Source organism: Alligator sinensis, unplaced genomic scaffold (genome assembly GCF_000455745.1).
Source record: "Alligator sinensis unplaced genomic scaffold, ASM45574v1 scaffold474_1, whole genome shotgun sequence".
Taxonomy (NCBI): Eukaryota; Metazoa; Chordata; order Crocodylia; family Alligatoridae; genus Alligator; species Alligator sinensis.
The window spans coordinates 183,453-206,609 of record NW_005843092.1 but is presented as its reverse complement, the minus strand read 5'-3'; the positions used below and the strand labels follow the sequence as shown (position 1 = coordinate 206,609).

The 23,157-nt window shown below is 42.6% G+C and overlaps 1 protein-coding gene across 4 annotated transcripts in view; it reads right to left on the bottom strand.

Annotated features, from left to right (window-relative positions):
* Positions 1–10,977: 10,977 nt before the first annotated feature.
* Positions 10,978–23,157, bottom strand: part of RASA3 (RAS p21 protein activator 3) — a 183,625-nt gene continuing 171,445 nt past the window's right edge. For 3 of the 4 annotated variants that reach the window (XM_025193706.1, XM_025193707.1, XM_025193709.1), the window contains 6 exons: positions 21,929–22,044; positions 19,965–20,047; positions 16,206–16,414; positions 15,202–15,305; positions 13,503–13,686; positions 10,978–12,357 (listed from right to left, as the gene is read on the bottom strand). In XM_025193706.1, coding sequence (XP_025049491.1) covers positions 12,282–12,357; positions 13,503–13,686; positions 15,202–15,305; positions 16,206–16,414; positions 19,965–20,047; positions 21,929–22,044 — 772 coding nt within the window. In that variant the 3' untranslated portion in view covers positions 10,978–12,281. The remainder of the gene's footprint in view (positions 12,358–13,502; positions 13,687–15,201; positions 15,306–16,205; positions 16,415–19,964; positions 20,048–21,928; positions 22,045–23,157) is intronic. The other variant, XM_025193708.1, reaches the window with a different exon arrangement.

The following is a 23,157-nucleotide window of genomic DNA, read 5'->3' as shown; positions in this document are numbered from 1 at the left end:
TTTGGTGGGCACATGCTTCCCAAACCTTCCTTGGTCCCAGAACACCTTAGAGGACCTGCAAACGCTACTGCTGATAGCACCAGCATTTTAAAGTAATTCTCATGAAGCTATGGGCATTAAGGAAAACTTTGTGCCAAAACGGACCAAAATTAATCAAACTCAGATCTGCTGTAAGCAAGGCAGAACCCTGCTGAAGTCAGTGGGCTTTCAGCTGTTTGCAGCAAGGACAGGTCTGATCCACTATGTTTAAAAGGGCTTGTTCTCCCCATTCTTTCTGATCCAAACAATGAAGTCATAACTGAACTTCTCCACCATTTGTTGGGAAGTGCTGTTTACAGGACTGCAACTTTTAAACAGCATAAAAAGCAGAAACAGTAGCTGAGTTGTGACAAAAATATTGTTAAAATGAATAATGCAAATTCTTCATGTACATTTTGCACACCATTCCCATTTTAAACAAATGTCTCTTATCCTCCACAGTCATTCATAAAAATTCTTCCTCCTTTGTTCCTTTCAGCAAAATTCTCTATATGTCTAAAAATATCACATTTTTGGTTGCAGAAATCCTTCCATTCTCAGAGAAGTGTGTTCTACAGGACTTCAGTGTCTGACAACGATAGAAAAATCCACAATTCTGATGCCTACAATGAGTTAATGCCTGTTACACTGTACACCAATGACACTGCCTAAAGAGATAGAACTTTTTTTTTTTTTTAATGTATATAAAGAGCTACAGACCAAACTTCCAGGCCAAGGTCACAAAGGCTTCCCAAAGACTTCTCGTTTATACATGCATTGCATGACTAACCTACAAATATTTGTATTGCATGGATCATGTTCCGTTAAGCTTATAGGGATCTCAAACACACAGGCAAGTTAATGAAAAATCAATTTTATCTCATCAGTTAATGAAAAATCAGTTTTGTCTCTGAAGTCAAAGTGTATAGAATATCAGCAACTCTGATTGAAATGCAAGTGCGCCTTAGAGCAGGGCTAGGGACAGACATTCAAAAAGCCTAAGTCTGAATTGATTCAATCTTTGCAGGTTAGTCTAACCTGACTAGGATGAACTGGTTTGAAACTGGACAGACATTCTGTCTGGACTGAGGAAATTCAGGCACATGCCTGCAGTGGTTCAGGCTAGAAGTCGGGGGGTGCTAGAACCGCCCTCCATTCCCTTCTGCAGGGAGCTGAGCTTAGCCGAGCTGAGGGGGGCATGGCCAGGCCCCAGCAGGACTCTTATTAGGGAGGTCTGCCTGCATGGTCCCAGGCTTTTCCCCCAGTGGCTGCTCAGTGGGCAGAAGTGTTGCCAGCCCCCAGCCCCAGGCTAGCACTCTGAGGCAAGGGTGTGTGTGTGTGATGATACAGAGCTTTTTGATCTCCCTCCCTGCTTCGTCATACAGTCTGCAGTAAACTGACAGGCAAACAAGCCAGCCGTAGGTGATAACTGTCTTTATCACCCGATTAGCAAAACAATAGCTTCTCTCCACATTATTTCAAACTTCTTAAACAGCTTACTGGCTGACCTGTTGATTAGCTCCAAAAGCCCTAAGCGGTCACTGTCCTGTCTGCCTATCCCAGTGAAATTGAAGAGAGAAACACAGACACCTCTCAGCATTAGCTAGCATACCACATGCTGGCTATGGTCCCTGCTGTGGCAGAGAGGAGGAGGGGATCTTTGCTTAAGTGAGAGGGGAGGAGAGGGGAGCACAGGGAAGCCAGCAGACCCTGCTGTGCCTGAAAGTCTGTTCCGAGCTCCAGTCAGGGAGCAAAGGGGAGGGGCCAACTCTTCTAAGGAGCAGAGCGCCCCACCCAGCCCAGAGAGCATGCCAGGATGCTGGGGGGCCTCTGATTTAACTTAAACTAGCAAGGGGTCCGGGACAGACATTGCATAAACTGGTTGAGCCAAATCAGTTAAGTCTGATACTACATTCAACCAGATTTATCTCAAACCAGTTTCAGCCATTTTCAAACTGGTTTATGTGCACTGAACATCTGTTCTGTTACAGGTTTAAACCTGTTTCTGATCACTTAAACCAGTTTATGTGTAATATCTGGCCCTAGCCCAGGAGACTGCTTTCATCCAGGACCTGTAACTCTGGAATGCTCTTGCATTAGCAAGGGTCGATTCACCCATGGTTGCATGGTTTAGGTGAGAGGCAAAAAAGGGCTTCTTTTATAGTTTAAATCTGTTACTAAGTACCTTTTTTATATAACATTGCTTTTATATGGGACTATTAGTGAATCTTTATGTTTTGTGTCTTGTTAACTTTATTAGCCAGAGAGCTTTGGGTTTAATATTCTGGAGAAGTAGGGGAGCATCATCCCTGACACTACCACCAATCAACCACCACCACCAGTCCACATCTTCAGAACATTATGAAAATTCTTGACGAACCCACCAAGGCAAGTTTGTATCATCATTAAATATGATCAGAAACTGACAGTGAAGGACTGGATTCAGATCTCTCACACACCAGCATATATAAGGATACTCCCAGTGGAAGTTCACTGGGTACAAGAAGAATGTCACTTCATAGATTTCATAGACATTAGGGCTGGAAGGGACCTCGGAAGATCACAGAGTCCAGCCCCCTGCCCAAGGGGCAGGAAGTCAGCTGAGGTCATAGGATCCCAGCAAGATAAGCATCCAAATTTCTCTTGAAGGTGTTCAATGTGGGTGCTTGAATCACCTCCGATGGCAGGCTATTCCAGACCTTGGGGGCTCGGACAGTAAAGAAATTCTTCCTTATGTCCAGCCTGAAACGGTCTTGCTGGAGTTTAAAACCACTTGACCTTATCATCCCTTGGGCACTCTGGTGAACAATTGTTCCCCCAGATCCTGGTGAACACCCCTGATAAACTTATAGGTGGCCATCAGATCGCCTGAGCCTGCACTTTTCCAGGCTAAAGAGCCCCATAGCTCTAAGCCTGTCGTCATAAGGTCTGTTTACCTGGCCTCTGATCATGTGCATGGCTCTTCTCTGGATTCTCTCAAGCTTCTCCACATCCTTTTTGAATTGTGGAGCCCAAAACTGGACGCAATCCTCCAGCTGCGGCCTCACCAAGGCCGAGTACAAGGGGAGAATGACGTCCTGGGATTTGCTTGAGAAGCATCTATGGATGCAAGCCAGCGTTTTGCTCACTTTACTAGCCGCAGCATCACATTGAAGGCTCATGTTCATCTTGTGGTCAATCATGACCCCCAAGTCCCTCTCATCTGTAGTGCTAGTCAGCGTAGCACTGCCGAGCCTATAAGGATGCTGTGGGTTTTTCCTCCCAAGGTGGAGTAACTTGCATTTTTCAGTGTTAAACACCATCAGGTTCTCATCCGCCCATTTCCTGAGCCTGTGAAGGTTAGCCTGGATTGCCCTCCTGTCCTCAGGTGTGGATGCTTTACCCCAGAGTTTGGTATTGTCAGCAAACTTGGCCAGTCCACTTCTGACTCCAATATCCACATCATTAATGAAGATGTTATACGATATAGGTCCAAGGACAGAGCTTTGGGGGACCCCATTGGTCACAGGGCACCATGATGATTGACTTCCGTCAACCACCACCCTCTGGGTCCTACCGTGGAACCAATTCCCCAGCCAGCAGATCATGGTGGACCCGAGGCCACAGTTGGCCAGTTTTGCCAAGAGGTGATCATGGGATACCAGATCAAAGGCTTTTTTGAAGTCAAGATATATGACATCAATCTCCTCTCCCTTGTCCAGGTGATAGGTCACCTGGTTGTAGAAGGAAATGAAACTGGTCAAGCAAGATCTACCCACAACAAACCCATGCTGGGTATCCCTCAGGATGTTGCTGTCAGCTAGTCTGTTAAGGATGGCCTCCTTGATAATCTTTTCCAAGACCTTGCCCAGGATAGAGGTCAGGCTGATGGGCCTGTAGTTTGCCGGATCTACTTTCTTCCCTTTCTTGAAGGGAGGCACGACATTGGCCTTCTTCCAATCTTCAGGCATTTCACCAGAGCACCAGGAGTTCTCGAAGATCCATGCCAGGGGCTATGATGCTAGCCAGCTCCCCAAGTACTCTGGGGTGTAGATTGCCAGGGCCAGCTGACTTGAAGGTGTCCAGCCTCTCAAGGTGTTCCTTCATGAAGTCAGCGTTGATGGAGGGCAGGGAATCTCCCTCACCCGGGGCTCCCTGTCCCATAATGGGCATGGGTGTCTCATGGGACTGATGAAAGACCAGTGCAAAGTACCCATTTAATAAGCTGGCTTTTTCTTGGGTGTCAGTTGTCAGTTGTCCCATCTGGTTTAGCAGGGGTCCAATGTTGCCCTTGCTTTTCCTCCGCCTCCCCACATAGCTAAAAAAGGACTTTTTATTGTCCTTGATACTTGTAGCCAGTTGGAGTTCCATCACAGCCTTGGCTTTCCTGGTTTGCTCCCTGCAGGTCCGGACTGATGCGGAATATTCCTCCTTGGAGGTGGATCCCATCCTCCATCCTTTGTAGGCTTTTCTTTTTAGCCATAGGAGGTCCGCTAGTTCCCTGGAGAGCCAAGGGGGCTGCTGTGCCCTTTTGCCGCCTTTCCTCCGAGACGGAATAGCCTGAGCTTGTGCGTCAAGGATCGCTCCCTTGAGGAGCAACCACTCTTCCTGAACTTCCCTCCCCTTAGGGTCATGGTCCCTTAGGGCCTCACCGACAAGCCTCCTGAGCTTGTCAAAGTCAGCTTTCCTAAAGTCAAGGAGTTCTGTATTGCTGACTGACTTGCCAGCTTTACAGCAGATGGTGAAGGTGATCAGCTCATGGTCACTGTCGCCCAGCTTCCCATCAATCATTAGGTTGCCGATTAGGTCATCCCCGGTTGCCAATACCAGGTTGAGCAGTGCTTTACCTCTCGTTGACCCATAGACTTCTTGAGTCAGATAGAGGTCATCCACACACGAGGAAGCTTCGCGACCACTTGGATTTAGCTGAGCGCTCTTCCCACAAGTTGTCTGGGTAGTTGAAGTCTCCCATGACAGCCATGGACCGGAAGCATGTGGCCTCAGCCAATTCCCTGGTGAACTCTTGGTCAAGCTCTTGACTTTGGGTGGGAGGTCTATAGTAGAGTCCCACCATCATGTCCCCTGTGCCATGTTCCCCACGGATTTTAACCCAGAGGGTCTCCAGAAGTCCACCCTGGTCGCCAATATCGGCTTGCAGGGACGCCTAGCTCTCCTTGACAGAGAGCTACACCCCTGCCCCTTTTGTCTCTCTTTCTCCTATACAGGGTATAGCTGCCTATGCCCATGTTCCAGTCATGGGTGGAGTCCCACCAGGTCTCTGTTATCCCTATGACGTCATAATTATTTGTGTTAAGCAGGAGGACGAGTTCCTCCTGCTTATTCCCCAAGCTCCTGGCATTCGTGTACAGGCAGGTAAGTATCCCCTTGGGGGCCCTTGCCTTGCCCACAGATTAATCCAGGGCTGGGGCAGGGGTAGGCTCCCTTAAGTACCTAGGCCCACTGGCTTTGCAAGGGTTGCTCAGCAGGCCATCAGTGGCAGTAGTCCCCCCATCCCCCGGCGGGCTTAGTTTAAAGCCCGGTGGAGCAGGTCAGCCAGTCTGGTTGAGAAGAGTCTCCTCCCCAGCGGAGAGAGGTGGAGGCCGTCCCTTCCCAGCAGCTCACTGCCTCTCTCACCTAAGAGCAGACTGTGGTCATGGAAGTCAAAGCCTTCCTGATGACACCAGCGCCGCAGTCTTTGGTTCACGACCTGGATCCTCTTCTCCCTCCTCAGCCCATAGCCCAAGACTGGGAGGATCGAAGAGAACACCATCTGTGCTGGGGGGCTTTGGGGTGTGGGGGCGCAATGGGCTTTCACCCATGCGTCTTGTGCCACTTCCTAAGCCAGTCTTGTGCATTTATGAGCAGGCCACACAAAACTAGAAACAACTAATTCCCTGGACAGATGCAACATTTGAAGAACTTCAAAGGATGAGTAGACAGACGTACATGTCTGGTGATGGGCTCACTAAATAACCCTGGAAGAAACAGGAACTATTAGGAAGCACTTCCAAGTGAAATGCTTTCTGCTACATCTGCATGTGCTACACAGCATGACACAGGGTTTGCTTGGCTTTCAAAGTGCTCAGCTTCCAACCCCCACAGCCCCTCACAGGGGAAGAGCAAGGCAAACAGGCAATGAATGCTTTCCTGTGCTGTTGGTCACTGTCAGGGCTGGAGAGAGGAAGAATCCTTGCAATGCCTCTCAGCCTGTGATTTGGTTTCAGCAGAGGAGCACGTCCTTGGCAACCTCTGGAGGTGGACAGCCGTGCAGAGAATTGTTCTCTCTAGCTCCAAAGGTGGAGAGAACTATTCCTTGCACAGCACTCTGCCTCCAGTAGAGAACTCATCAGTTGCCTGCTCTGCTCTTTTCCCCACTGCATCACATCCTTGTTGGAAAGCATGCCACTGCATGCTCACGGTGATATGCAGGAATCCTAGCCCTCCCACTCCCCCCAGCCCTGCTGGTGCCCCTCACCCCACTGGCCCCCCCCCACACTGCCCTGTTGATGCCCCTCACCCACCACCCACAGCTCCTGCTTCCCTCATCCTGCTAGAGGGGGCTCCCAGCTGCCAGGGCTACGGGGCTAGGGACCCAGGTCTATAGCCCCCTGCTCCTAGCGGGAGGCAGAGGCTGCTGCAATGAAACAGAGCCCAGCTCCCACCCTGATGCCTGCCTGCTGTGGACTTGGGCGGGGGGGAGCTGCTCCCGCCACTGTGTGCGCTCCCAGGGGTTGGGGGGGGGATCTGTGCCTGCCATGTGTGTGCAAGGTGGTGGCTGCGCATTACCTGTTGCAGGTTCCCACCTTACTACTGTCCCCTAGTGCTTCTGCAGCCCAGCGTGTGTGACCCAGTGATACAGGGAACAGCAGAGCTGCGCAGGAAGCTGCCTGCCACCGTAAGCTCTGCACTGCTCACAGCAGCAGGCAGCTTCTTGCGCGGTTCCTGAACAGACTAATTTTCTGTGAAGCAAAGTGTCACTGTCTACATGTACGCAACAATTAGGGCACAGTAAACTAATATACTCTGCTGCTGGACAGTCCCAAGTGGTATCCAGCATTGCAAAAAATTACTGCGCTTAAATGCACATGTAGACAGTGATGTCAGGATTAGATAGGTATATCCAGTCACATTAATTGCATGTGTAGATGCTGAATCAGAGATGCATAAGCTTTTGCAAGTAAAACCTCACTTTATCCACAGTGTCTGCTGAAGTGAGGCCTTGCTCATGAAAGCTTAAGCATCTCTGATTCAGTTAGTTTATAAGTTGCACCTCTACACTGCCTTCTACCTAAAGACACAATGCAATGACTTGCTAGTTCAGGACAACAATGTCTTTCTTGACCAACATATTTTTTTCAGAATCTCTCTCTCCTCAGTTGCAATGAATCCAAAAGGTGCCTCACATAAAAACTGCAGTTCCAAATGTTCCAAAATGATCACATTATATGTCATTCTCCCTACACAATAGGTAGCCATAGATGCAGGTAGCCATGGACTGGAGCTTGCATTTTACCTGTATAATGACCACAGTACATTTCTTATGAAGATTGGCAGGGTTTTTATGTTCTCCATCAGGGTCAGTATTCACCCACAGAATAAGATAACGCACTTTGTTTTTGAAAGGCAGAATGAAGAAAACAAAAGATCCTTTCTTGTAGTAAGTAACCGAGTAGCACCAGCTAGGGAGCTGAGCCAGCTTGTTGTTCAGCTCCCTATGGATCATGTACAGACTTTGCTTTCACTTTTGCTGGGCCAAACCCTAAGCAACAGAAACTGCTTTTGCTGTATTTCCTTGTATATAATGCAAACTGCAATTTCCAGCAGGCTTTTTTGAAAAAAAAGAAAAAAGGTATGTGGTATGTGTAAGAAAATAAGGTTATTAAAACAACTTCTATTGGACAAAAGCGATTAAACACAGACAACTGTTAGAAAACTGGGATTCACGTTAAAAGGATACAAATGCATTACACCAGCAATACCACATAGGCAGCTCTCTGAACCACAAATAAGCATTTAAATGAGCAAGCTCTTTTTCAGATGTACAAAGTTTCTTACCAGCTTCTTGTAGCTTCTTCTCAATTTGGCTGCCAAACTCAGACTTTAAAGGGAGGCCACTGACACTCTTACTTCTATATAGATCAGATGTTTCTGCAATGACTCTTTGGAGCCCAGGTGCTGTTTTTGTTAGCAGGACTCCCTGGATGTGTCTCTTGTGTGCACCACTCACTTCCCTTTCCATTTTGTGTTGTTTACACGGAGCAGGCTCACAGGATGTTAAAATTTACCCATCAAGACCATGGTTTCTAAACCTCTCAGGACTTGATGTACTTTAATGAAGAAGAAAAAAATCTTGACATGTACAAGATTCAGCACCTGATATTGTACCACGTTGTGGCATCATTCGTAAGAGCCAAAGTAACTGTCCCTCCCACTTGAAAGCTTTATATGTCTACATCATCAATATGTCACAAGAGTGCTGTTAAAGGACCATAACAATGTCTCTCCATCACTGAAACAACTGCTCCCCACATACTCCAAAAATGCAGGCTAAAGCCATGTGCACTGCTTTAAGAAGAGCTTGTTTCTCAGATATGAAGTTTTGCAGCCACACAGCTCTAAGGAGTGATGATGGTCATGCAGGATTTTGTCGTCATTTCTTTTATAGAAGTGAGATAGTCAAGGACCTTTTTAAAACCCCATTACAAGACTGGATCCTTTCTGGTGCACTGGACATTAATACTAGAAAATGAGCGCATGCATATGTTCTTTACCTAGGATTCCTGGAGTTATTAGCAGACTGGATCATGAATGTATTACTTTGTTTTTCTGTTTAAAAAATTATTTGCATCTCTGAGCAAGGATACAGCACCAGGATGCTAGTGTGAGAGAAGATAAAATTGCCCATTCTTACAAATTGTTCAGCATTACTCTGAGTTTTTAATCCTAGAAAATTGGAAAGAAGACAAACAGGTGACCTAAATGTTTCCCAGATTGTTTTGTGTGTTTGATTATCAGGTTATCAAGCAAACATTTGTGGCCAACCTCAAAAGTATTACACAAGGTAGCCAGAAGGTAGATGTTAATGCAAAAGAGCAGCTACAAAAGCTTTGCGTTTAATGTGCACTTCTCAACATTACTAATGCTAAAGATAGCTTACATTTTACAGTGAACATTTGGCTTTATAAAGTTTTATTTGTTAGGTTTCAAAACATGGCTGCATGAGCTTAGAAGAGCTTTCAGAGAATCAGCAAGTAGATGGGAAAGAATGACTGGCTACCCCCTCATTTGCTGTAGGTTACAAAGCTGCCATTGTTCAGGTTCATAAGGGATTCTAGAACTCAAGGGTTCTAGTCATGACCGGCGTTTGGAAGGGACCCGAGGACATTCGAACGTGGGAACTTGAAGAAGGGTGTATATTGTGCCCTGATTTATCTCCAGGGAAGTAAGAGCTGGTCTTTACCTAAAATGCAGACTTAGATCTGGATCTCCATATGTTAAGATAAGAAGTCTCCTAAAGACTGCTTTAATCCAGGCCTCTATCAGCCACACTCATTTCCAACTGTTTTATAGCTAGTCACTCTTAGGACATTCATTTGCACTTTTTTGATTCTTCAGGATTCGCCATCCATCTTTGACAGTAGGGCATTACAGAGAGAAGAGGAAAGACTAAGAAAGAGGATATGGGTCAGAAAGCCTGTCCCACCTCCTCTTGCCTTTCACTGGCCAACCTTGGTAGGCTGGAGGAGGGAGGGCAAACAGCATGATAAACAACTAGGTGCGAGTATCATGGCATGAAATAAAGCCATGGCAACAGGTCTGGGAAGCCAAACAGGGACCAGGAAATTCTGAAGCCACCTCAGAACAAAGATGGTGGTAGAGTAGAAGGGAGTCGAATCAACTCTGCCCATGTTCCTTGGTGCAGAAACTTAAAAGGTGCTGCTTATTCAGAGCTCTCAGGACTGAAGTTCCAGTTAAGTTCTGCATTCTTGCTGTCTAAGTAGAGGATCTGAGAGATTACAGCAATTTTACACAGAAATACAGTGGCAACAAATCACTAGACACCTGCAATGCAATCTTTTTCTTTCTTCTGCTGAATGGCAGAGATTTTGGTGTACCTGCCAAGACCACTACTGCACCATTCAGCTACAGAGTATTTGCTAATAGCTCTTCAGAAGAGGAGATTGGGTCTGTTGTACTGAGTGGTGGTTTCTTGAGCACCAGCTGGACTACTGCATGCATCCGGGTGTTCAGATTGTTTTCTAATTTCCATGCCAGATCCACCAATGGAATTGCAGTACTTACAGCTCAGCAAAGAAAGTCCTGTAGATTATACTCAATTCATAGAAATAGAGTTAATCAAATGCCAACAGGAATTAACTAGTTGTTTTGAAGGTGAATGTTAGAACAAACACGTGTTTAACAGATCGAATTTTTAAAAACATCACTGGCACGGAGTGCATCTTACTGAATGTCTCGGTGCTACAACAGCCGTCTAGTCTTTTCTTTAAACTTGGATTAGAAATACACCATTTTTCAGAAATAAAACATTTCATTTAATTGGCAAGTGGAACACACATTACAAGTCATTAGTACTTTATAAACAGAATATTAAGTTACGAACACGTTAAAAATTGCAGTTCTATGGCAGCCAACAGCTGAGTCAAATTCATTTTCTGCAACACTTTACTACTTTCCCTTCTCCATTCTTCCCGGTATGAATAAGAGGACCATTGATTATCTGTTAGAAACCTGGTCTACAATATTTTCAGTCAAAACAAAGAAATCTGATTCCTAACACCAACACTAACAAACAGAACTTTCAAAATAAATTGGCCAATTTATACACTCCAAATGCAGTGCAGATACTGCTGAAGATTTATTCTGTAACACTCTAGGCAAAGATATGGATTATCTTCACATTACTCTTTTCTGGTCCAATTCAGAAACGTAAGACCCATGAACTCCATGACATTGCATGGGTTTCTGAGATATCAAAGCCATACACTTTATTGAATCAGAACCTTACAGACAAAAGGTTTATGGCATACAACTAAAAAGCATACATAAATATATATCTTATAATTAGCAGACCTTCATGTCCCTCCTTAATTACTTTTGTTGGTATTAATGAGATACACAGTTCATTCCACTTTCTCTACACACATAACATTAACCATCGTGTATGCTAACATACTGAAGTTTAAGTTACCTTTAGTAAAACTCTATTTAAAATTTAAAAACAATATTTTAAAACATGCTTGGAAAAAGTATAAAACTATACACCAAAAATAAAGTGGTGCCAGGGCAGTGTGGATTTCACCCATGAAATGTCATTCAATAGAAAAGCCATTTTCCTAGCATTAGGTTTAGGAGTCCGAGTATCTCAGTTGTTAGGTATGGTGCCCTAACACAATCCTCCTGCTGTCATTTTGAAAAATCAGAACAAATTGTTCAGTATCCCTTCAAATTGGCACTTCAGATACAGCCATTGAAATCATATTGTGACAAGACTGTATACAAATAGGATAGCATTGACATTAGTTCAGTTTTACCAACCTAACTTGTTTCAGTTAATTACAGCACCAAGGTTTAGTATCGAAGGGAGAGAAGTCTACTCAGTGTCTTTGTAGAAACAACTTTGTATCTCAAAAATATCAAGAGTACCATTCACATCTGGATTTCTATTAAAAACTGTGCATTCTTAACAAAAGTTATGCTGCTGTAAAAACAAGAGGCCTGCTCCTTGATGTACTCATGATAATACAAGCTGCAATGTGAGGGACTACACCAAAAAGGATCTTCTTCCACTTCCTTTTTAAATGTAGGCATTAAAAGCAAAGTGTTACTAAGCTTTTTCTAAGAGAGCGTAATGCAGATGTGTGGCATAATATACAAGTAACCAGGAACAAAAAACCAGTAACAAACCATTTTAGAAAATGCTGCAAACAGCAGCTTACTTGGTTTCTGTAACATGAGGGATAGTTGCAAAATGAAGTCCACGCACCTGATCATTGAACTGATCACTAGATTCCAAGAAACCAAAGCATATTTAAAAACACACGACAACAACTGCCTAGAAGGCAGAGTTCCATCATCTGTAGATAACCAGATGAATAAAGTGCATAGCAACTATTATAACAGTTCTTGGAGAGAGAATAACACACTTAGCAAGACACAGAGTTTGTAAGCTTGTGCTTGTTATCTACACTGTGCTACATGTGGTTTCCCTTTTTTAAGCTTCAGTGATTCATCCTTCAGCATCATCCTGTCACTTCCTTTACACTTCAAATGGAATGTGCTGAGATTTCGGACTGCTGCCTGATGTAGCTCTGAAAACTCTTGTCTCCAATAGGGTGTTCCCTAAAAAGGGAAAAAAGTTAAAGAAAAAGTTACATATGTGCCACCCTGCTTATTGGGAAAAAATACTGATTCTTCTAAAGTACCATATTTACTCAAATCTAAGACAACCTTCAATTTAAGATGACCCCCCGGTAACTAGATTCTATGCTTGGGAAACATACATTTATTATAATTTCCCATGTATATAATCTAATTATTATTGGAGGGTCATCTTTAATTCATTCCCATATTGCTGCAGGGGGGCAGGCAGTGGGGGGGTAAGTGATGGCGGGGCAGTCAAGCAGCTTGCCCCCTGCTTGTGTCCATCTTCCTGCCACCTCTGTCTCCTGCCTGCTGCACCCCCAACCTTGGGCCCCCCTTTCCCCTCCTCGCCTCCCCAGCCTCTGCTATCCCCTCCCCCCACCTTGACCCCACCAGTAGGCTCCATCCCTGTTCCAGCCTGAGGCCATGGTCAATGTCCTAGGAATCAGCATGGAAGAGTACCTGCTGGCATGGAGAAAAAAATAAGGGGGTGGGGGGGAAGGGGAGAGAAACCGGCAGGACAGCAGAGGTGACATGCAGGGGAAAGTGATGGGATGCAGAGGCAGTGTGGGGAGGGAGCAGGACGGGGGAAACACAGGCAACAGCTGCAGCTATGGCCACAACTCTAGGTAGGGACTGAAGCTTGAGCCACAACAGCCACTTGCCCTACTCCCCCATCACCCTCTTATTCAATTCTAAGATGAGGGGCTTCCCCCTATATTAAAGGAGGGGGCCTTATCTTATAATCGAGTAATATGGTAATAGACGTTGCAGGTTAAAGGAAACTTTACTTACAATTGAAATACACAACGTTAATTCTTAAATATTTGCATCTTCTGAGCAAATATCTGATGGGCACAGAATCACTTTTTTGTACTAGTGCTACAAAGTTTCCATTATTAATATATTTATCCTCAAACACCTGTTACCAATCATACTACCTTTTGAAAAAAAAAGTAAGCATTTTATTTGTAAACTGTTAAAAAAAAGAAATACATTAACCTTAATCAAAACCTTACATGTAGCTGTACTGCAGGATGTTTCCCACCATGAATAGTTTTGAAAACCAGGAAGTAAGCAAATGAAATACTATTTTATAGCAGTATTGCACAATCCATACTTACTGGCTTCCATATTTTGTCTTCTTGAATTTATCCCTCTTGTACTGAGCATGTTCTTGTTCTAAAGTCACAACGTCTTCTATGATTTGCTTTAGTGTTTTATACGTTTCCTTAGGGTCATCAATGACAAATGTTGAATACTCTTCCTGCTCTGGCCCATCATACACGGATTTGCTACCACAAGCCTCTGCAAAGACAAGTCATCAGGTTTACAGGAAAAGCCCCAAACCTGAAAAGGGGAGACTGTAGAAAACCATCCATCTGCAGATTACGTAAGCCAATAAATCTCATTTTGCTGACAATTAAAAACTCAAATTTTTAATATGGGTTCAACTTGCATTAGGAACTAACTATTACTGGTTAAGAAGCGAACTGCATTATGTTCACAAAAAACAACTACAAATCAAATTGTGACTTTTTTAAAAAGAGAAATGACTAAAATTGATTTACAGGGTGGGTAACTCCTAAATACGTTTTGCAATGCTATTGAAAAAGGACTGGAGAACAAAAAAAAGTTAAAATAGAATCAATACAACCCCAAACATTCACTTGTTATGCTGCTATGTGGTTGGGGGGCAGGACAACTGGCTAAAGCAACTGGTTATATGAATCTGTCAAGTGCCTTTGCTTTCAACTGTGTTTTGTTACAAAGGGGAAAATAAATCTTTCACTTTACCCCTATGTATCATTAGCTTTCTAGATTTTCTGCTGTTTCAGTCTCTGCTTCTAAACTACCATTCCTTGCTGAACTGCCTGTGTCAGAAACTTCATCCCCTTCCCATAACTGAAACTAGATGATTCTTCTGGCCATGCCAACTCAGAAGACCAGGGGGAGGGGGCATTGGGAGAGATGGGCATGAGGAGAGGCAGCTCGGAAGTGGTAGGAGATCTTAGGTTCACATAACTGCGTGGTAGCCAAAAGTGGATTAAAGGACTTTCCAGTCTGTATGTCTGACACCACTGGCTTATATCATATTATAAAATAAAGTACTATTTAAAGCTTAGCACTGCAGGGAAGGTTTCCCTGCCACACCCTGTGCTGAATTAGGATCTCTAGTTTGGCATGTTGTACTGCAGAATGCTTTTCTGGCTTGCCTAGAAGCACTAGCTTCCCCTGCTCTTGTGTCTTTGTACTTCTATCCCTCATTCCATATCTCCCCTCCACCCCACACTAACATGCATTTTCCAGTTTTCCAGCCCCATTTTGCTTTTTATTTTTAAACATTCATGGGGTCAGGTTTCACTGATACACGTAAAGCAGTTGAGGTGAAGAAACTGTTTGGATCCAGCATGCTCTATGGAACTGAATCAGAGGCATGCACATGGTTTCTAGTAATACAAAACCTTGTTCCTCCTGAAATCTCAGCTTGACTGTTGCTTCTTTACCAGATCAGTAAACTTCTAGCTAATGCACACTTTAACTTGTCAATTCAGAGCATGCAAACTAAGCTCTTCAACTATTTTAGGATTCTCTGGTTGAGACCTTATCTCAAACAACTGTTTAATATGTGCAAATAACTTTTATATAGATTATGAGCTTGCACTGTGCACCAAAAATAAGTCTCTCAACTTTTTCTGTTGCCTGAAGGCAGTTAATGAATGACGACACACTGGTACACAAACATGCGTCTGTGGAGCTGGTCTAGATTCATCTGAAGCATAAAGTAACTCAAACTAAGTAATTTTCTTATTCGGTCCCCACCTTGCATTTTCTCCAATTTTGGCAAATACAAGTTGAAGAGGGAGTAGATGCGTTCAGTTTCTCGATCTCCATCTATGTCTAGCTGTATATTTGCTGGTAGGCCACTATAAAAAAAGGACAGAAATAGGATGGTTCAAGACTAGTTTAAAAAGTCTCATGTTTCACAGCATAAAAGCAACACTTCAAACTTAACAAGCCTAAAAGCATGCATCACTCCCAGGTTCAAAAATGAGAATTCATCAAAAGGTGCTTGGCTGAGTGTCCTGGAGCTTGTAACGCTTCCTAACACAGACCTGCCTGACTGATGATAGTTCAAATTCCCTTTGCACTGCCTATTCAGTACACCTTATATTGGACTAAGAAGAGAAGACTTCGTAAGAGCACAGGTCACTTTGTTGAAACAGTGAGACAGACTGAGAAGATAGCTAAGTGTCTGTTCAAATCCTGGCTTCTAGGGCCAACAGCTACTGATCTGTTGGCTCTGTGAGGATGACAGCTGTCCTTTAGGAACTAAACTGAGACCCTCAACTGACTCCATACAGCCTATGGAAAGCCCTACAAGCGGGAATGATACTCAGTCACAATCAATTTGAACTTAGCTTGAAATGCAAGTCTAGACAGAAGTAAAAGGTTGCTATCTTCAGTCTAAATAAACTTGCAAGAAAGTACCAGAAAGTCTGTCTGAATGTGAGCCCCAAATCTTAAGTATTAAAACTGCCTACAATTCAAACACACGATACAGCATCCTGTACTGCTAGACTGCTATTGCTGCCCCATGCCCGAGAAAACAGATAATTTTGGCCAGGATCTGTAGAGAGAAATTGAGTTAGGAATGAGAAGACAATGATTTGGTTGATGTGTGACAAGTTTTTTACTGTCCAAACCCAAAAGTGCCTTGGCTGCTTGCACACTCTCATGAATATTATGCCGTTGAGAATTATTCTGCATTGATTTATCACATCCATAGCAAAATTCAGAGCAAGCAGCAGTTGACCAGTCCTTACCCAGTGCAGGGGGTACAGCCAGGAGCATTATCTGCAGTAGCCTTACAGCACAGCCAGTGCCCATTGAGGTATGCAGAAGGGTGATAAACTGTGAGGCGTTTCTTGTTGCATTGGCTAACTTTGGTGAGAATATCAATCCAGTCCTTGGCCTCAACACAGTTATTTGCCTGAATGTACAGGACTCTTTCAGGCTGAATCACTTGGAACATCTGAAAAAAGGAAGCAAGCCACAGACTGAATTATCAGCTTGTTTTAACTGAACACAACAGTCAATTTAGAAGATCAGCCAGTAAAGGAAAAAGTTTTTTAATGGCATAAACTTCCAGTGTACCAAAAGGTACAGTGCACCAGTCAGCATATTTCCTGAGGAACATGCAAGGGATTTTTTTTTTTAATTTTAGGTTACAGGACAAATCTCAAAGCAGCACCAAGTCCTATTAAACACATGCGGATCTGTGTATTGTCAGATTACATCTTTAGGTTAAACAACAAAGCCTAGCACAGCATGCAACAGGCTAGTCCTGTTCCTGCAGGAGACCATATACAAAATACTAAAATTAACTTGCTTGTTGGGCTCCAAGTAGGCTTTGCAGATGGCCTTGGAGATGCTATTTTAATAAGGCTGCAGGCTCCAGCTTTTGGAAGTCTGACAGAAAACACATGGAGTGCTGAAAGGAAATGCTGTTCAAGGGAGGACGGAGAGGTCATGTTTGGACCAGCCTTCCTGACAAATTTGCTTTAACGCTATCATACATTATTTCATCACACGCTTTGTTTGGATTTTCTTTTTATAACCATCCATGCCTAACAAATGTAGCTTCTAAAAATAACAAGAAAGAAATAGCAACTGTGTTTTCTGTGCCTACTTAGTGGTGGATTAGCTGCACAAATAATTAAGCACTTGTAGTATTTTAATGCTTAGATTAATCAAGCCTGGGTACCCATGGTGATAGATGAACAGGCCCTGCCCCAAACAGTTTACAATCTAAGAATCAAAGCCAGTGATTCAATTGTTTTTATGCCCTTCCTGCCTCATCCAAAGGCAAAGTGTCAAAGCATTTCCCTTCACCTGATTAACTGATACCTGCTAATTTGCAAAGGATTAATTGTGGTAGAAGGTAATGATTTAACTGTAGCACTGGAAAGGCAAAACAAAGTAGATTACATAATTTTTCCAAATGTCTGGCTGTCACCGGTTTTCATTTCTATTGTGTCCTCCTGAGTGTCCTCCCCACCCCCATTTAAATATGCACATCACTGTTTGTACATGGATTTGAAGAAAAACCCTTACACTATGCTGGAGAAGTAATAACACTCAGCAGATACAACTGGCCTCCTAGTATTGCTTTCTACCCCCCAGCTCCTGTGTTTTGCTTTTGTTTTTTTAAGTATAAATTCACTTTTATGCATTTCAATCAAACAAATCTTTGTCCTGAATTTAATACCTCTGAGGATCAAGAACAGAAGTCTTTTAAAGCAAGCTCCCCTGAATGTATATAGGATCACTATTTATTCCCTTTATTACACTATAAGGTATATGCCCTTGGAAACTGAGTGGGAATATACTTTCTAATTCACAAGTGGACCTTTTCACTTAAATTAAGGGAGAGGGAAAGTTGCCCTTGACTTTTTCTCTGTATTGGGTATTTTTATTCTAGTACCAGACCTCGGTCAAAATGATGCGAGATTAATAACTAGTACTGTGGTGATGTGGTAGTATCACATTTTTTTAAACTTCCCAGGATAAAACTGGTAATTTGGGGTGAAAGGAACAAAGCAGGGAACTATCTAGAGCATGCAGTTGAACCTCTTCAATGCAAAAAACTGCAGGAAAGAGAATTTTAATACTTTGCTTGGGTTAATGGAGTCCTGTACATTACAACAAAGTAACAGATTTAAGGGATATGCAGTTGCGTAAGGGGATACCAGTCCTAAGTGAACTAACACATGACAACTGTTACTGAGAAGCCAACAGTTAAGCCAAGAATTTCAAGTGATTGCAAGACCTTTTCATTCTCAAAAAACACCAGACAGCAGTTGCTCTTTAAGCAATGTTCTCAAAAGACCAAGATGGTATTTGTGTTAGGAAAAAAAAAAGCAGCACATTAACTCTGCAAAGCCAACATAATTGAAGGCTTGTCTTCATGGCAGTGTTAAGTTGAGTTACATGTCAACTGTTGGCCCTAACTCAAGTCCTGTCTACACACAAAAACCCCTTAATTCAAGCATGTATCTGATTTTAACTTGAATGGGCTGGTCTGTCAGGCAGGGGAAGGCTGCAGCTTAACTGTGTTCAACCCAGCAGCTGCCAACACCCTCTGTGTAGCTTGGAAATTATTTTGTAGCATGGCTTCTCACAATTAACTCATGAGGTCCAGTAAACTATGCATGGAAGACATTCCCTCATGGAGCTTAAGTCTACTCCATCTTGTTACAAACACCAGCAGACAGACTGAGAAATGCTATATTTCTCATGTTTTAAACAGGGAAATACCATTGAGTCAAGTTCAGGACTTCACTTTACTTGGCCCATCAGACAGAATACCATCACAAAAGTCCAGTATCTGGTCAAAGCCTGAACATTACGCATCTTGGTCTCAGAAGCTGAACATTACCCATCTTGGTCTCAGAAGCTGTACAACTGCAGAAATGGGGAGGGACATAAGATACTAAAAGCTGAGATCCATGACAATTTCTGTATAAAAACCTGTTTTAGGTGATAAGTAGAGACAGAAGAATTAAAAACCTCTAAGGTCTGTACAGTGGGAATCACAGGACCTGACCTGGCTTTTTCCTGTTCTGCTGCCCCTATTTCAACACTCCTGAAAATCACATTTCTGGGGTTTTTTTTCACCAGACAGTATCTATGGCAGACATGAATGTAGGATGAAGTGCTTTGCTTATGTACAGGCTACAATTGTCTCGGTTGCTTTTAGTAAGTTTCTTGATTTCTTGCAAAAAAACAATATTCAGAGAAACAGATAAAATGTTACCTATGGAATATCATTCCCTCCTGGAGGTATTGCCTCATGGGGGTTAAAGATAGGATGATTAACACCTCTGTTCTTACCTAGGGGCCAAAAACTCTCTCTCAACCACTTCTCCCATGAACCTGTATGCTGTCCCCTCTGTGTGAGTAACAGGGTGCATCATGAGACTCCTTGAGTTTCATTTTCATGATTTCTATTATTTTTGTGGCAAAACTGTAGCCTCTCTTGTAAGAAATGTGGCCGTCCCATATATGAGACAGCAGAAATTTCATACCATATCGGTATGCTGGTGTATTATAAAAGTTATGTTGGTATGGGTATGGGAATACTATTCTTGCTTACACATACTATTATACTTATTGCTTCTGCATAATTTCTGTATTTTCAGAAGTTATTCTAACTGGTAGATTATTGCAAGATCACATGTTCCTTCAAAATATTTCAGTCGTTAATTTCTTCCCATGTCTCAGGTGCTAGACTGCTGAAAGGGCAGACAGTGAGGTGTCTTCACTACACCAAACTACACATAGCCTAGATTGGAGTGGGTGCTGCAGATAACTAAACCCCAGTACTGCTGACAAGGCTCCATTAAGAATCTGAATGGGCAGTACTTTTGGAAATCCATGCTACTATATACAGAACACACAGCTGTGGTTGTACATCTTTCAGTGGAAATGCAACACTGGTTACAAAAGGGAAAAAGTTGATTTGGTGGTGGCATAGGATCCAGAGAAATTAAATAAATGAAAAATGAATATGACCTACTTACGTTTTTCATTTTAAAGGACTCCTCCTCCAATTTCTCCACAGCCAGAATGTTTTCTATTGGAATGCTACACAGAGGATGATCACCTGCAGCAAACAATCACAAACAGAAGCCATATAATTGCTCACGGCTTCACTCTACCCTATCCAAAGCCCTGATTTGATTTCTAGGAAGGAGAAGGTCAGTGTGGCTGCAAAAAAGCTAGCTCAGCAGGGTTTACTAGTAGGCCTTCAAGGGCTCAGTGTTGCAGCTAAAAGCAGAGATGAAATTAAGGCAATGTGTCTTGCCAGTCAACCTCTTAAAAAAATTAAATATTCCAGCAGGGCAAAGTATTTCCTTTTAGGAAGTGGCAGAGAAGAAAATCAACTCTGGTGACAGAGGATGGTGGTGATGAGGTAAGACCTCAAAGACAAGACAGTGAGAGTTAAGTAATCTAAAAAATTACTGAGATCCTCCAGGCTCTAAGCCCTACTGCTTCCCCACCACATATGATAATTGTTCTCTATGGAACAGGTAAATCCAGTCTAGCTGGAAGGTCTCCAAATAATCTCACCTACTAGTAAGAATATTAATGAACAAATATTTGCAAATTCAAAGCATGTGTTCAAGCCCTGAGCTGCTCCAGTCACTTGAACAAATGGACCTAATTAACAAAAGACAGTAAAGAGAAACTTGCTTTCAGGAATCCAGTAAATGAGTGATAATGAAAGCAAAAATAAGAGAATTAATCTATTTGTTCTCAGAAGAACAAAACATAAAACAAAAGCCCAACAAAAACAAAACAACAAGATAACAAATGAAAACCAACAGTACTCCAGTAGTTGCATGTAAATAATTAATCTGCATCCAGTACATTTAAAACATTTAACTTTATCTGAGTGAAATATCAAACACCAACAAATGAGGAAATTCTGTGAACTGCAGTTGGATTTCTTCCACAAGGCTAAATTTGTGTATAGTGGCCATGGGTAGTATTTCTCCCCCCCCCCGCATGAAAAGCAATTTATATTCATTTATTCCTTTAACAAGGGTAGGGTGTGTAACAAAGCTGAACAACCACTGCAGAGTCTGAGAAGTTCCATTCAAACTTTTAAAACAGCCTTACTTTTGAGTACTAATCCTGTATTCAAAATTTTATCTATAAATTAATGCTCCCATATCAAGTTTGCCAGACTTGAGATAGAAGAATGCAAATCAAAATCTAGCCCTTAACTTGTCTGTTACACAAGTGCACATACACACAGCATATGTTAACAGAGAAGATACTTTAGAGATTTAATCAATAAATGTACCCCAACAAGCACAGTGCTTTAATTAGGAGGTGTCACGGATATGGCCTGCAGCTTGGATTTGACCCATGGAGCCCTATCATCCAGCCCCCAGTGCTGCCCGTGTGTCTCAGAGTTGATTTACAGGCAGCATGTGGGCTATGCTGGATGGGTCCATAAACAGTGCTCAGTCCAGCTTGTCTTGGAGTGGTGGAGCCCACCATATGCAGCACAGCCTTGGAGCATTCACGGCAGCACCTCACAATATATGGCACCCACTCCAGGACACATGGTAGATCTAGCATGCAGGGCTGGCCTGTGGGTACAATGCAGTCCATGTATGGACCCCGTACCACTCATCCAGCCCATGGAACTGGATGAGTTTGCCGCCTTGACTTTAATTCATACAGTTCAGTTCACTGCATCTGCCCTTTATCAAATGATTGATATTAAGAACAGAGAGAAAAGGAAGTGAAGGGGAATGTGAACTTAAATTCACTGTATCTGCTCAAAAACAATGCACAGACAAACTATTTTCTATAGATGCAGACACAGAGGAAGAATCTTTCTTTTTAAATATACTGTAAGTAGTAGTTTATGATGAACCCTTTCAATAGTATTCTTTCAATTCTAACACAATCATTTACCTTTTAATCCCTGCTTTTATCAACATAAAAGTTAGAAAGTGGAGAGGCAAACCTTTGTTACCTTTACTTTTCTGATAGGTAAATTCATGGTTAGTCAAGCGGAACCATCTCTTCTTGAAGTTTTTCATACCAAAGCGTTTTCTACCTTGGGCTCTTTTGATCATGAACCTGTTGCAAATGAGATAACAGTTTGTACATAAATGCACTGTATAACAATATCCCATTGTCAAATCCAAGAAAACACACACAATACCTGCAACATGTGGGGCTTTATCTTGACTAGAAAGAATGGGCAAGGTTTTATAGGCTTAAAGGCTAGGTACAGACATTCAAAAAGTCTGAGGCAGAATTAATCTAAGTTACGCAGTTTTCTGTAAGTGATGTAGTTTAGATTGGTAATTCGCCAATCTAACATACACTCACGCTTTGGTTGTAGTGGGGGGAGCAAATGTTAGAGCAGGTTCCACCATTTTTAAACCAGTTTCTGGGCATGTCTACACGTGCTTAATGTTATTAGTTCAGCCTGTCCTTTTTTTGCTAGGCTCAATGCAGTGGAAGACCTTTCTCTTGATGCACAACTTAAACAGGAAGTTGATTTAACTGGGTGACTTGCACTTTAGATTCTTGCCTAGACTGCCACTTAATTGGTTAAAAAAAATCCAGCGAGAGGTGCTACCTTGTATCTAGGCTAAGAAAAAGGGCTAAAGTTGGCTAGCTCATGTTCACTAAGCCTGACCTAATGCTATTGCTTTTCCTATGCAAGACAGATCCTTAGAGGCTTTACACAGTTGCTAAAATGAATAGAGCCTCTTTAGTGCAGGGATTGTCCTGATGTGCTATAATCACTCCCATGATCTAGTAATATAAAACTCTGAATGCTGTGTAACACTTTCCAATTAACAGACTAGTGCTGCAGTCAAGAAATCTGCATTTTCTATCACAATGCAAATTAATCTGTTAGAAGTTGCTAGCTTTTCCATTTATCAAGTTGCTCTTTGTAATCTCAGGTAGAAATTAATTTAACAAAGAACTATCTTATAATTCCTGCATGCCTAACTGCTAAATTAACACACAGGTTACAAGGTAGCTTGGACATTCTGACAGCAATTTCACAATGCTCTACATAACCATTAGTGAAAAATACGAATGAGAGAGGGAGTGTTTCATAAATAGCTACTTTACATATCATACCAGTGGATTCATTACCACAGTGTATTAAATTGGGTAGGATATCAGAGAAAGTAAAAACTACTTGCTATAAAAGTAGTTTTTAAATCAGCA